A 14,972-nucleotide genomic window follows, 5' to 3' on the forward strand; every position below is an offset into this window, starting at 1 on the left:
ACCTCTCATCCCCCTCCTAGGACCAGCAGTCCAGCTCAGAAATGTCCTCCTCATGGCCACGGGAGAAACACAAGTGGGCAAGTGGAACACGTAAAGCCTCTTGAGGTCCAGGCTCAGAACTGGCACACCACCACTTCTACACGTTCCTATTGGCTAAAGCCAGTCAAACGACTGACCCCAGAGTCAGAGATAGAGGGCACTGCCATGTTACTAAAGAGCATCAGCGCAGGGATGAGGGAAGACCTGGGTCCATTGATATGTGCTACCACACCATCCAAAACTTAAGATGGATTTCCTGCTGAGATTCCTGTTCCTTCATAATGTTCCCTGTGCTATTCCACTTACAATAACCTCCTTTTCTTTTAACTTCTTTTGCAGTAAACAGACCTCACAATTACATCCTTAGCTCAGTATTTAATTCTGTACCTCCAAATAATCTGTCAGCTTTCTGAGTGCTGGGACTGCATCCTCCAAAACTCTCATAGCCTTCCTCCACCTTCCCAGCTTGACCCCAGCAACAAGCCCAATGCTGAGTGCACAAAAATCTCTTATTGGTAAATAAGCTTGTTGCCCAGAGATAATATTTGATAGAACTCAGTATCTCTTGATTTCCTTTGGTCTTTGTCATTGGAAGAGAATTCACCTGTAAAATCTCAACTCCACACAAGTCCTATAGGAAAGAATCTCTTATTGTGTTGACTTTTCAAGATTGGTACCATATTTAAAGTGACTATCAAAGAAAAAGCCACTCTTATCTTATCTTGATTTTCTTGTCATTAGTGTTTTTCCCTGTCCTCTAGACACACCCACCAAGTAAATAAAAAGTTGCTTCCTGGACAAATATATTTAAAGAGCTGGTTATATAAGAAGGCATTTATTTTACATTTCTAGAGGTAATATCTGCATGCAAACTGTATGTTTTGTTCTTTAATTATCAATCATGTTCTTATTTCTAGAACAATAAAATAATATTTAAAAAATAATTTGGTATATATACTTTTATCTTTCACTCACTAGCTGAATCGGAAAGGAATTTATAGCCAAGGCAGTCTGTTTCGATAAAGTGTCCTTTTCCCCACTGACCCACATTTAGAAAAATATGGCTGAAATGTGAATTTCCTTTTGTCAAAACCAGGAATTCTACTGCAACATTGAAGCAGATTAACATCTTTGGTAGATGAAAAGAAAGCTGATATTACTCAGAAGTTATTCTAAAATCACAACTCCTTTCTATCTATTCATTCAGAACCACATCAAGATACTGCTGGGTTGAAATAACCATATAAACTTACTTCTCTGCCACGCTTTCAGGAAGAGGTCACTGTAAGGATCAAAGAAAAGCTTTCTTGTCACCCATGACCGATCACTAAAAATCACAGACAAATTCAGATCAATATGAAGAACAGGCATAACAAATTTTGTTTTTATGTGCACAGCATGGGGACACAGCAGAATGACTGGGTGCAGAGAACCCAGTGGGTTACAGATGCTTATATACCCCTCTTCATAGGGAAAGCAGAGATTGGGGTGCAGAAGTAAATGATTTTTAGAGGGGTTTAATTGGCCTGGAGAACATACAATGGCCCAGGACAAAGTCTGTTGGGCATGCAGAGCAGACAATGACTAGTAGATGATTCTTTTCAAAATAATGAATGGGGCTGAAATAGAAGACAATGGTTTGTGACAAAAGTCTGTCCAGGGGTGTTGACAGACTCCAGTCTTCCTTCCTGTGATATGTAAGTTAATGAAAACTCACAGAAAGAACCAGAGGTCATTGTCTTCTTCTTTGGTGGGTTCAGACTTTTAGGCAAATAAGGGAACAGCTTCATCCTGTGCTTTGGAGAGTGACGGAGGATTGGGGAGGGGGCTTCAGAGAGACCTTGGAGCTGCCTTGTTCCAGCATGTCAAATACCATATTTTGGGGTAACAGTCTCTGAGCCCCAATATCACCTAATGGGATAATTCGACAACCTAAAGCTATAACTAATAAAATAGAGAAAGGCACTGTGGTGTACCTCCTCACCAGATATCTCTACCTTTTGCAGATTTAACCTATGACATAATAAGAAAAAAATAGAGTAAGACTAAAGATGATGGGGAACATTTTTAAAAGAATGATATAGTTAAAGGGTTAGTGGAATGTTAATATTGCTGCTGATGTTTGTCATTATTATTATTGTTATTATTATTATTGCCAAAGTGATTGGTTAAGATGAGTCAGGAAAGAAGAGTTTCCAATTCAAGATATCAGACTGGACATGTTAGTATATGAGTCTACTTACCTTCTTTCACAAGACCCAACTAAAATGACAGAAAAGTCATTTGCAAGAATGGTGCCATCAGAGGGCCAGAAATTCCAGAAAGATAGAATATGGGATATATTTGAAGAGGAGAAACCACAGTAGAGAAAATCATGACCTGAACCATGAGAGGTACAATGATTTTTCTCAAGGGAGACCTGGAGAGACTTCAATGATGTAGTCAACCAACACCAAGAGCAGGCGTGGCCATGAGTTCATTTTAGGAGTGAGGAAAAAACTGCATTCTTAAGAGTGGGGCCAGTTGGACCATCCTCTCCTGTGTATACAAAGCATCTCCACTTTATCCTGAGATAAAGCCCCCTGAACTGCTAAGTATGGGCATTGGAGCCTTGAATTAAAAAAAATATGGAAAAAAAAAAAAAAAAAAACAGATATGGACGTGAAGTAACTATGAACCAAGGAAGTGAATAAAGCTGAAAATAAATTCAGAGAAAACACGGCAGACATTGGACCCATCTCCTTTCAATGATGCTGTTCAGTGCCCCAGATTTACCACAAACAGAAGCTCAGGGCACAGGGATATTTCTACACAATTCCAGATAGTCACTGGTTGACAGCTCTTCCAGGAAGGTACAGGTGGTAAAGTAAACTCTAGCAGTAAGAGAAAGCCACCAGGTAGAGAAATGCAGGTGCTGGCTGTTGGCTGTTGTTCGGGGGTCACAGAAGTTAAGGTGGAGGGAATGCCAGGGGTGCGCCAGCAGTGGTTGCTGCAAGCTTCAACAATAGGCTGGAGAGGCCAACAGAGAGCGGCAGAGTTTCTAGCACAGATGCGCCTGAGTTCCAAACTCCATTTACTCCATCCTGTTGCAGTAATAAATAAGGTGATGCCTCTGAAGGATTGCAGCCCAGAGCCTGGCACTTAATTAAAATCAGTTATTTTGCAGCTATTATTACCACCATATTCCTCTCTTTCTGCCTCTGTGATTCTGCCTCCACTGGTTACGCTCGTCCACCACCTGTAAGTTAAATTCACGGGAACAGTTTTGATGGAGAACCCCAAATCCATGTTATGGTCTCCCATTCCTCATCTGGCCTTCAACCCTGATCCTTGCCTCACATAAAGTTTCAATCCCCAGCACTAAAATCATATTGAGACCATCTTCATCTGAGAGTGAAAAGAAGCAAACACATATTACAAATAGTAGAAAGCTTCAAAAAGTAATTGGTCAGAGAATTTAAAGTATGTTAAAGTACGGCTGGCTGGCTGCTCAGCCAGTTGGAGTGCAGACGTAGAACACCTAGGTCACAGATTCAGATTCCCATACCGGCCAGCCACCAAAAAAAACCCACAACAGTATGTGGGGGGAAAAAGTGTGTTTAAGTATGCCTTTTGTTTTTAGAAATTGAGGGTGAAAGAGCATGAAAGACCTCCCTTCTCATCTTGGCCCTGTCACTTGCTGTACTAGATGGTGTGATCACAGTAAATCCTTAAATCTCTTTCTTCTGCTACAAATACCCGCCCTCCCATCTCACAAAGTAGGAAGAATTAATATGAACGTTACACAAGTAGAGACTATAAACTCTACAGCCCTGGTCCAAAGTAAAATCCTGCTACTATTCACTGGCCTATTGTCTTAAATGATAATATTCAGAAACACTGTATCTTTGCTATTTATCAATAATCATTGCAAAGGTTTTAGTACTCCTATTTCCTGCCTCTTAAACTACACAAATGAGTTGCTGATCTCTAGTGAATTACTTGAGAATTGAGGGGAAAACTTATCCTTAAAAAAAAAGTCAGTGATTCATTTTAGTAAAATGAGAAAACATTCGTCTATTTTTCTGATAAATTTGTTTCCATGGATCATCTTCCTTAAAACATGTCCCATCTAAATACAAGTGACCTGAAAATGGTGGCCCCTGTCGCAGTGGCAGTGCTCATGATAAATTCCATGTTACATGTTGCATGACCTTTGCACATGAAGACCCCGAGGAGAAGTCCTCCTTCATTGCTGTGATTCCTCCTGCTCATGTGTTGTGCTCACACTGGAGGAATAATCTCCAAGCAGACAAGAGTTCTGAAGAATATTCCACATTTATCTTTACTCTGTCACTGGGGCTCCCTAACATTGTCTCTTGGTCACTGTTGCTTTGGCATAGGAAAAGGTAAAGTATTCCAGAAGCTGGAGTCCACTGGAACCCTTCAAAGACGACAAGAAGGAATCTGAAAACAAATTAGGTTATTGAAGAGCATAGAATTCTATGAAACTCACACCAGAAATAAAAATGTGGCATCAGATTTAACAAATAAAATCCTTTAACAACAAGTAGTAATATCTATATCTTCAGCCCCTTAAAAAATTATGTCATGTAAGGGCTTGGACTATCCAGAACATAATCTTAAATCCAGAAGTAACCCCAAAGCTTGCTCATGAACATTTTTCTCCAGATAGGGAAGCTCTGAGATCCCTTCTGGCCAGAGTTGACGGGCTTCATGTTGTGTTTATAACTAAGGTTACTTAATGAGCTTGGTTATCTGGTTTCCTGCAGCAGCCTAAAATTCTGCCCCTAGTTAGAGCCAAGCAGTAGGAATCCGTGAGATGGGATGGAGACAGTGATGGATGAGGGGAAAGAGGAAACCAGTTGGAGGAGCTGGACTGTCTAGAGCCATTTGGGACGAGGCAAACATTCCTACATGCCTCGAGGCTCCCTGAAGGCCTCCCCGTCACATCATGGCAGAGTTTGCTAAGTAACATCCACAGGGGAAACTCGGATGCCTAGAGAAAAGAGGCCTGATCTTCTGCAGCTTCTGCTCAGAAGCGAGGAAGCCTGCTGTGGCTCCTTGCTCTTTGCCCTCATTGGCAGCAAACTCTCCTGCAACCCCCTACCCTGTGATGCATGCCTCGCAGACCAGGCTGGTCACTGGAATGCAGGCCTTGCAAAGGCCAGAAGCGTGCAGCTTAGTCATGGCCATGGCCAGCTGTGGGCACGGGCCGGATGTGTGATTCATACTTCTTATGTTGACACTTCACAGACTCTCGGTTTCTATGCTAATAACTTTGAGGAAAATGGAAGTCAATAGTTAAAGTGTAAAACTTTGATTATCTGGAAAGCTCGTGCATCCATTTCCCAGCCTTCCTTAGCAGTGTCTGATCAACAAAGGATTATTCTAGATTAAATTCACTAGTGATGCTGCTATCCCCAATTATCAGCCTGCAACGTGGTTTGGCCTTTTTTTTTTTTTTTTTTTTTCACTTAGCGTCATAGTGATACAAGTGGCCTGGTTTAAATTGAATTGTTTCAATTCTTGTTGAATGTCTGCATAAATGTTGGCCTGTGGGTTCTTTGACTTATACTTCAAAATAATGAAACCATCACTATGATGCATCAGTTTGATTCTGTCAAATTAAGAAATTGTTGATGCTTGTTCATAAACTTGGAGGATTTCTAAAAATATGATTTATGAGCATCTCAAACTACTGCAACTAGATCCCAGTAGAAAGAGATCAGGAAATTTATCTACCACCCAAATGATTTTAATGCAGCTAATCTTGTGTGGAATAATCTAAAAAAATATATTCATTTTTTCCCTAACTATAATACAGATGGTGAAGAAAAAACAGATGTTAGAAAACCCTCTTTACGTTTTACAAGTTTATCCTTCTGAAGTCAAAGGAGTCAATATATAAAGACTCAATTAGGGGATATCATTTTTTTTCAAATCTCCAAAATATGTTGTTTATTTTATTTTATTTTATGTTCCAGCAGTGTTATTTAAGAAATGAGTCACAGAATGACTTGGCATTACAGTACGAGCTACCTGAACACAGATGTCTTGTCTGACATTTTCTTCCTTTACAATGCATCCTTGCCTATAATGTATGCCCCACCATAAGTCACATAAAATACCAAGTGAAGAGCAACTTTTGAAGAGAGACCCAGATAAAAATAATTATTCCATTGGCTCTCCAGAAGATGATTTGTGATTAGAAAAATGCACAAATAGAAAGAATGACTTATTCAGGTGTGGGGGCTGTCAGTAAATCCGAAACTCAATGTAATTGGCAATTTTGCATTGTGTGGCTCTTATTCTTTCCCAGAGGAGTTTTACTAAATTCAATTTTGTTTAATTTTAGATAACCCCCAAACCCAACCTTTGTTTTCTGAACTTGGACTGAGTCTCCATACTTCCCTCCTTAGGTAGAGAAAATAAGGATAAAAAACCTTTCTAGATTTTCAGCTGGGCGTGGTTCCTGGATTTGTAGTTGCACTGACTTCCCCATGAGTCACGCTTCTCCTAGTATACGCCAGACTTTCCCCTTTTGGATGCCTGAAGAGAAACTTCTATTCGACAATGGAATGCTGGAAAGTGATGAGGAAACCATACACTTGGGTCCAGCTCAACACGACACAGAATGGCCTGGTGTTTTAGAGCACAGCTTCTCCCATTTGAGTGTGCAAGGAGGACCTGGGGGCTTGTGAAAACACACATTCCTGACCCCACCCCAGAGTCTGGTTCACTGGGTGAGTGTGGGGCCCGTGTTTCTGCGTGTCCAGCACACTCCCAAGTGACGCAGACGCTGCTGCCCCATAGACCACCGTGAACAGCACTGGTTTCCAGCAGGGTTTCTCAGCCTCAGCATTACTGACATTTGAAGCTGGGTAGTTCTTTGCTGTGGGGGCTGTGGTGCACCTTATAGGATGTTCATCAGAATCCCTGGCCTCCATCCACTAGATGCCAGTAGCACCTCCCTGAGGACAACCAAAACTGTCTCCCCCATCTCAAATCACCACCATTGAGAACCACTGGTTTGGAGGAAGGGCTCTGAATAAAAGACTGGATCTGGGATCTGCCCAAATGGTTTTCCTGTCCATGTGATTCAGGGTAGCAGTGTTCACCTGTTTAAACGCAAGGGTTTGATCATAGAACTGTTGAAAGGACCCATTTAAAGAGGGTGTATTTGATCATGCAGCATGGGGCCTGGCCCCAAAGCAGCACTCCATAAGGATTCGTGAGTGTTGTGTCAAAAGACAGTCTTTGTATTAGCCAATGTCCTCCAAACTCTCTTTGTCATTTAGAAGGGTAAGTTTCTGCCTACTGAGCTAGAGGAATTAGAATGTGCATTATATTTAGAATTCTAGTCTTTTCTCAGTGCAGAGGCAGTAACAATAAAATAAACCCAACATTTTTTTCTGTGGTCACTAGGTTTAAAACCCAGTTTCATGCCTAATATGATGAACATATTGTTAGGATCCTGAGACAATCTTTATTTAAGACATAGATGTTTCTCAAGTTGTCTCCGAAGCAAAATGTTATGCCAGTTTGTCAAATCTCTTTCATCCCAGTAACTGTAGAATATAAAAAAAAAAAAAATCATTTGTTTTCCAAAGAACAAAAGCAACCAAAGAGGCTGAAATAAAAAATTTTACAAGAAATGGGCTAAAAGGGTAAGGTAGTATTTACATATCCCATATCTTGTCAATACTCTCCCATAAGGAGCACTGTCGTTAGTTTTCCCTTTTGCCACCAGGGGGAGGACAGAACTTTCTCACAGACACAGCGTTTATCAGACGCGCATCAGGGAAGCTGGCGGACCAGAGTTGAAAAAAGCTTTTAGTTGCTTCCTAACAGGATCAAAATATCTGCTGGCATGATTTCAGGAGAGAAGGCTGTACGAACCACTTTTGTATACAAGGTTCTTTTGAGCTTTTTTATTCCAAACCCTGCAGCAACTGCTATTTTTGATCCCGGGAGGCAGGAGATGGCAAAGTTAACTGTTTCTTGGTGTTCTTTCTTTCTTTACATTTAAGATGAAGCATCAGAAATGAGATAAAGATTAATGTTGCATAAGAGAAAGTTCTGCAATTTAGAGACGAGAAAGCGTGTGGCCAGTGACCAACAGACTGACTGCTGGGAAGAGGATAGAAAAAGGTGACTCGAAAGGACTGACAGAGAAATGTCCATTTGGCTCCTTTTAGCTTCTCCAAACCAAGTATTAAAAGATGGTAATGTTGATGATAATGGCAGTGACAATAGTGGTGGTGGTGTTGTTGGTCACGGTGATGATGGTAATGATGATGAAGATGTCAATGGTGATGGAGATTTTAGCTAAACTTAATAAAGCCTACCACCCTAAGACAGATCCCAGGCTAAGCAATTTACATTAGTCGTTCATCAAAACCTCACCTTAATCCTAGGAAAAAAGAATGAGATTTTCTTCATTTGCTTATTAAAATTTTAAAGTCAGGGAAAGCCTGGGCATCCCGATCATTCTGTAAATCCTTTCAAAGCTCTCAAAGGCAAAGCCAAATAAGTAAAGAAAAAGATATAAAGGTTATTGTTAACTAAATATTAAATTAATGATTATTATATGGAGAATGCTTTTGTGTTCAGCTAAAATTCCATAGAGCTGGATTTGTGAAGGCTTGCTCTTCATCTGATGAGCTACTGACCCATTTTTATTGATGTACAGATAAATTAAGGCAACGATACACGCACTGTATAGATCTTGCTGAATACTTGGAATTTTTTCTTATTATAATCTCTCTTTATGCATAGTTGCAACTCTTTCCAATGAGCACTCGTTATATGTATAACCAAAACCAATACAACTTTGTCATCTTAAAACCAAGGAAAGATGTAGCTTCCCAGGATATGCGCAGAATAAATATCATCTGCACTTACGAGTCAGAAACATGGGTGTGTGTATTGATTAAACTATTTCCTAATTCACTAAATAGCCACTGTTTTCACCCAAATAAGTCAAAGCACAAATGAAACCAACAACAACAATAACAAAAAATACAAATGAAAATGCAGCTGTAATGAAAGTCAAAAATAAGGCCAAAGCAGCTTATATTGACATCAAGTTTCACTTGGATTTATCTGTTAGAAACGTGCCTCAATGGAGAGGTGGGTATGGCATCTCTAGTCATATTATTACCAACAGTAATTATTTGGTGTCTGGATATGTAAACTCCACATTATTTATTAGACACTCCATTTCCTCTTAGGTAAAATCACTTTGGGGCTTGAGCCCAAATCTCTCCTAGTTAAATGACATCATTCTGATTGGCATTTACCAGAACATTCCAAAATCAATAAGCCAAGTATTTTTAAGAGCCTTTTTTGTTGGCCATCTTGAGGTCAGCAAATGAAAGAGTCCTGAAGAACCAGGACTGGGAGTTCCACAAATAAACAGCATGCTTCACAGTTCCTTGTAGAGAAAAATCTGGAAACTCTCAAGGGGACTTTATTGCTGATCTAAAGTGACTTGACGAAACTCAGGATCCCAAATGAGGGAGATCCTTTGGATTAAAAATAACATTTACATGGGTTGTATTTTTGAGCCTTGGTCTGTGGTCCCTTGACATTAGTGGTTGTGCTGTTCTGATCTCAATTTCTGACCCATACCCTAAATCTGTAACCTCAGATACAAATCATCAGCCAACAGGATGGCAGAGAGGATGCTCTCCTCTTACATCTCCACCTCTCTTAAAATGGCAACAAAATGAGCTGCTTCTCATTTCAGAGGAATATCCACTTTCCACTTTGTGTGTAAAGCTCCATTCACATGACGTATGAAGAAATAGGCTAAGGAGCGATGAACCTTCAGGAAATATGAGCACTGAAAAATGGAGACATTATCAAACTATAAAAAGAAATAGACTTTGGGCCTGGAAAAGAGGATAAACTAGAAAATACAGGAAGTCTATTCACAGAGTTTTCCCGATTCACAGTTGAAATTTGGAAGGAGAGAGTAAATAAAGGAGGGATGGAACTTTAATGCTTGAAAAAAGTAAAAAGAACATCATAATATCAGTTCGCAGAAAAAAGATAAATAATGATAAAATTATCTATAGAATGGACCGTGAGATGCATAGAAGACCATTGAGAGAATTAAGGATTTCAATTTCAGATGAGATCATGGGTCCAAGATCTACCTACTACTAGTACAACCTGATGTGCCTCCTGTAGCCGAGATTTTGGTCTCTAAAACTTTCTCCACTAAAAAGAACCAGGTATCCTTGGAGAGTAGTTGATTCCATGTCTTGTGGCAGGAAAAATCAAGATGGGTCATGAACATTGTTGTCACCAGGAAGCTCAAATGCTTTCAAGGATGATACTAACTGGACAAATTGACCAGCTTAAAGCAGTTTTCATTGATGACAGTATGACAATTTAATCATTAAAAAGAAACCAATATCTACACAATGGAATACTACTCTGCTATAAAAAAGAATGAAATACTGCCATTTGCGACAACATGGATGGACCTGGAGAGAATTATATTAAGTGAAACGAGTCAGGCACAGAAAGAGAAATATCATATGTTCTCACTTATTTGTGGGAGCTAAAAATAAATAATAAATACACAAATAAACTGGGGTGGGGAGAGAAGAAAACACAACAATTACAATTCCTTGAAGTTGATACCATAAGTGAACGGATATGAGGTTGCTGGGAGGGAGGGGGAAGAGGGAGGTTTCGGTAATGGGCCACAATAATCAACCACATTGTATATTGACAAAATAAAATAAAATTTTTAAAAAAAGAAACCAATAATTTTGTGAAAAGCCATGAAAACACAATAATAGTCAAGAACAACGAATAACATGATATGTTCAGGAAAGGTACACTTGATTCCCCCAGGACTATTTACTGGAAATGCTGAACATTAATGCACCCAAATACATGTTTGTCAAATTCAAGTTTTGCTGAATTCCAGTAGGTCAAAGTGGGCAGTAAAATGTTACACAAGGTGTTTCAAACTACGTAGAGGGTGTGGAACAGTGGTTTTCAACCCTGGCTGCACATGAAAATCACTTGGGAAGATTTTTAAAATATCAATGTCCGGGCACTATCCCCAGACCAATTAAATCAGAATTTCTGGAGGTGGGGCTTGGGCCCTGGTATATTTGAAAAGTTCTCCACACCATTCTAATGAGAATTGAGAACCACTGATCTGGAATCTAGGATAACTAGCCATCCTTGGGACTTTCCTGGTCTTAACACTGAAATTCCCACGTGCCAGAAAACCCTTCAGTCCTGGGTAAACAAGGATGATTAGTCACCCTCTCCGATCAGACAATAAAAAGTTGTCACAGAAATTTTCAACAAAAATTACATAAGAAAACACTGTAGAAGGATTGGGTTATAGGTGGTCATGATTCACCAGACTGCAAGAAAAGGTCAAAGCTGAGAAAGTTCTGCTACTGTATAAATAACCATAGCCCAATAAAAGTCCACCGAGGTTGAAGAACTGGGTTGGCAAACCCTAGTTCTTGGTATTTTGGTCTAAAATCTCTGACTGAAAACCTTGACTTTATAACTTTGAAGTCACATTCTCAAGCAATAACTTTCACAATCTCTGTTTTTCTTATTTGGGTCAGTAACCTTGCAACTCTGAGAAGCATGCTAATACTAATTCTAAGACTAAGCGTAATGCTAATGCTAATACTGGTGCTGGTGCTGATACTAATAATAATGTTAGTTTTAGTACTAGCACTATTATGAATTCCAATGCTAATGCTGCTGCTAGTACTAATACTAATAAAATATATGGAGCTAACAAATAAATTAATCAAACTTTGTATTAATACTATTGAGCTGGGTATAATAATAACTTCTGGAATCAACATGTTAAAATATACAAATTTTATTTGTTCTTTGAGGTCTTTGAATTGTTTGGGAGAATTTGACATGTTGAACTTATGATTTTAATTAAAATACTTGGGATTTAATGATTTAAGCATGTAACTACTGTTTAAATATTTAAGGAAATCTTATGTATTAAATCTAAAGTTTAGAATTTGTAAGAAATATTTAGATGCTCAATAAATTTAATTGTTAGACTTGAAAGTCTGGTTGGTATTTAAGGAATACAGAGAAAGGTACTTTTCTTTTCTTTTTTTTTTTACATTAAAGCAAAATAATAAGATTACAAAATAAAATGAGACTTGTAAGTTGAGCTTAAAGCCTTAAGAAAAAGTGTCTTTAAAAGTATAAATTGATATACTGAGTATTACACAAAGTAAAGGTCAACATGAATATTCTTAAACAGGTGCACACACAAACAAAAGCTCAGGCTTTAAAAAATACAAGCAGTGCGATGTTTCTGGAATAGGTGTGGAGTTGTGATCTCATAGGGGACAAGAAGAAAACAAAAACAATTCCTGGGAAATCAGAAGGGGGAAAAGGACAGAGTGGGTGAATCCAGCTGTTAAGTCTGAATGAAAAGGCCAAAAGGGGACAACTCATTCACTGTGTTGTGGCGAGCTCCACTGCAGAATCTCTGCAATGAATCTGAGAGGCCTCTTTGCAGTGACTCGGATACCAGAGTTCAGAGAATGTGATGTAAATTTTAGCAATGAGGCAATTTACGATTTGTTTTGGAAGAACTATCTGAAGAAACAAGATGAAAGATGCTTGTGGGGCTTAGCACAAATACTTTCAAGCAAGCCAAGGATAAAGATCTTCAAGATATTACTTGGAAGTACAGAGGTTGCTAGAGACCACAGGTTTAGGGAGAGGCTACATGGTCAGAAGGCAGCTGAGCCCATCTTGTGGGAAGAGGAGAGGTGAATCTAGACGTGACGACAGGCCTGAAGCCTGGGCTGGTTGGTCTGGCCCAGATCCACCAGCCATAATAGGGACCTGGAGCCTGGCAGACATGAGGTGTCACATTTAAATGCTCAGGTGGGGCAAAAAGGAACATAAGAGCATGCAATTTAAATAACACAAAAACCAAATACACTGGTCTAAAGTTAAAAATGACAGGTAGGTGGGGATCAAAAAAGCAAACAGATTAAGGTCAAGTAAAACATATTCTCCCAGCATCTTGAAACACACTTAAGAACTCACAAAATATGAGCATGTCATCTAAGGATGGAAAAATGAATAAGAGGGAGCATGAAAAACAGAAAGGAAATTAAGGCTATAAATCGCAGTAAAGAAAAAAAAAGAGAGGCAAGTGGTGATGGGAAACATAGATGGGAACTGGTGACAATGATCTGCTGGCAGAGGAAGAAATACCCATTTTAAAACAATAAAGGCTTTTTCAGGTGGAATGAGGTTAACAGTTGAAACGAAGGCAGCAGTCAGAAGGTCATGGATTAAGTGGACTAGACTGAGCCAGCAGTTTCCTTGCTAGTCTAGGTCTGAACAAAGGAAAAACACTTGGAAAAACTCATTTGGTTAAAAATCATAATAACAAGGGATAGGCAGAAGAGTTTGATGCCACATTGCAGACAGGAAGACAGCAGGCCACAGGCAAGTAAACGTGGAGATGTGATCAGTGAAGGATAAAGGCAGCAAAGCCACATCTACCTACATCAGCAGTGTCAGCCTGGCTGCCCTCTAGAATCACCAGGGAGCTCTAAAAATTACCTACGCCCCATCCTTGACAATTGAGCTGGATCTCTGGGGGTTGGGGCTTGAGCACTAGATTTCTAATGCTCCAGGTGATTCCAGTGAGCAGCCAGGGTGCTTTGCATATACAGAGTGAAAATGTGAGGCCCCATATCTCTAAACGATCAGGCCCAAACAGCTGCTTGCACCTGAAGCACTCCAATAATTGTGGCCAAAGTCATTTCCTTATTTGAACTTGACAGATAAGTGACTCGATTTTTCACTTTAAAAGCTTTACAGTGCAGAAGGAAGAAAGGAAGAAAGTTTTCTCAAACTTTCTTTAAACTCAGAAAAGGAAATAGGGAAATGTGCTTGGGTGGCTTGGAAAACATCAATTATTTTAAATATTTGGAACCATCTTTAGATAGAAATCTAATGTACCAATGCTCTTCACACTGATAACAATTCACCTAGCCACAAAATAAAAACTAGCAACACTGAGAAATAAGTGTGTGATTTAGATCATAAAATATCTACAGACTCTTTTTCTGTTTTCATCTCTGGCCCAGATCAGTGGTTCTCAAATGAGGGCACTTTTGCCCCCTCAGGGGACATTTGGCAATGTCTCAGATGTTTTTAATTGTAGGAACTGGGGGCTTGTCAGTGGCATCTAGTGAGTGGTGTCCAGGGATGCTGATAAACACCCTACGATGCATCAAACATCCCGCAAAACAAAGAATTCTCCGGCCCCATACATCAGTGGTGCCGAGGCAGAGAAACCCTGCTCTAGACAACACGGTTAATGTTTCTGCAAATAATAAGTAATACTCACTGCCTTTCAACTGAAACACAAATAAAATAAGTTTCAAACGTGCAAATTATATGCTGAGTTACAGAAAAATGAAAAGGCCTCTCACGGAAAATAAAAGCACTAATAACATTATCTTGTGGGTCTACAACAATGAGAAATCAGGAACTGAAGAATTAGAATCTTGGCCAACCAGTATGCTGGAGTGAAAACTGGATTTCACATTTAATTTGATTGTTGCTGTTGAGTTTACACTCAGACAGATCGAGAGTTCTTTAAATGAAGACTTCTAAAGAACACATTTTATCATCAATATTTAATAAATGATGCCTAAAATAAAATATCTGTGTTGAAAATAACATGTTAAACTCCCCAAATCATACATCTATAGAAAAAAAAAGGCTTTTAAAGCTATATAATTATATTCATTTCTTCCAAACCACTTAGTAAATTTACTCATTTTATGGAAATCAAAACAAAGGTGGGATATTAAGATGTTTTCCAGATTTGCAATGCAAGTAGACAGTGAGAAATAATGTAACCCCCAAACGTG

At 39.2% G+C, this 14,972-nt stretch overlaps 2 protein-coding genes across 2 annotated transcripts in view; one reads left to right on the forward strand and one right to left on the reverse strand.

Moving 5' to 3' along the window:
- The window catches only part of AMELX (amelogenin X-linked), an 88,644-nt gene extending 80,270 nt beyond the window's left edge, over positions 1-8,374 (forward strand). Inside the window, exon 7 of the mRNA XM_063083668.1 lies at positions 8,241-8,374. Within this exon, the coding sequence (XP_062939738.1) occupies positions 8,241-8,374 (134 nt within the window). The remainder of the gene's footprint in view (positions 1-8,240) is intronic.
- ARHGAP6 (Rho GTPase activating protein 6) overlaps positions 1-14,972 on the reverse strand; it is a 483,079-nt gene that overhangs the window by 207,883 nt on the left and 260,224 nt on the right. The gene's annotated exons all lie outside the window — the stretch shown is intronic.

The sequence above is a fragment of the Cynocephalus volans genome, chromosome X (genome assembly GCF_027409185.1).
Source record: "Cynocephalus volans isolate mCynVol1 chromosome X, mCynVol1.pri, whole genome shotgun sequence".
Lineage (NCBI taxonomy): Eukaryota > Metazoa > Chordata > Mammalia > Dermoptera > Cynocephalidae > Cynocephalus > Cynocephalus volans.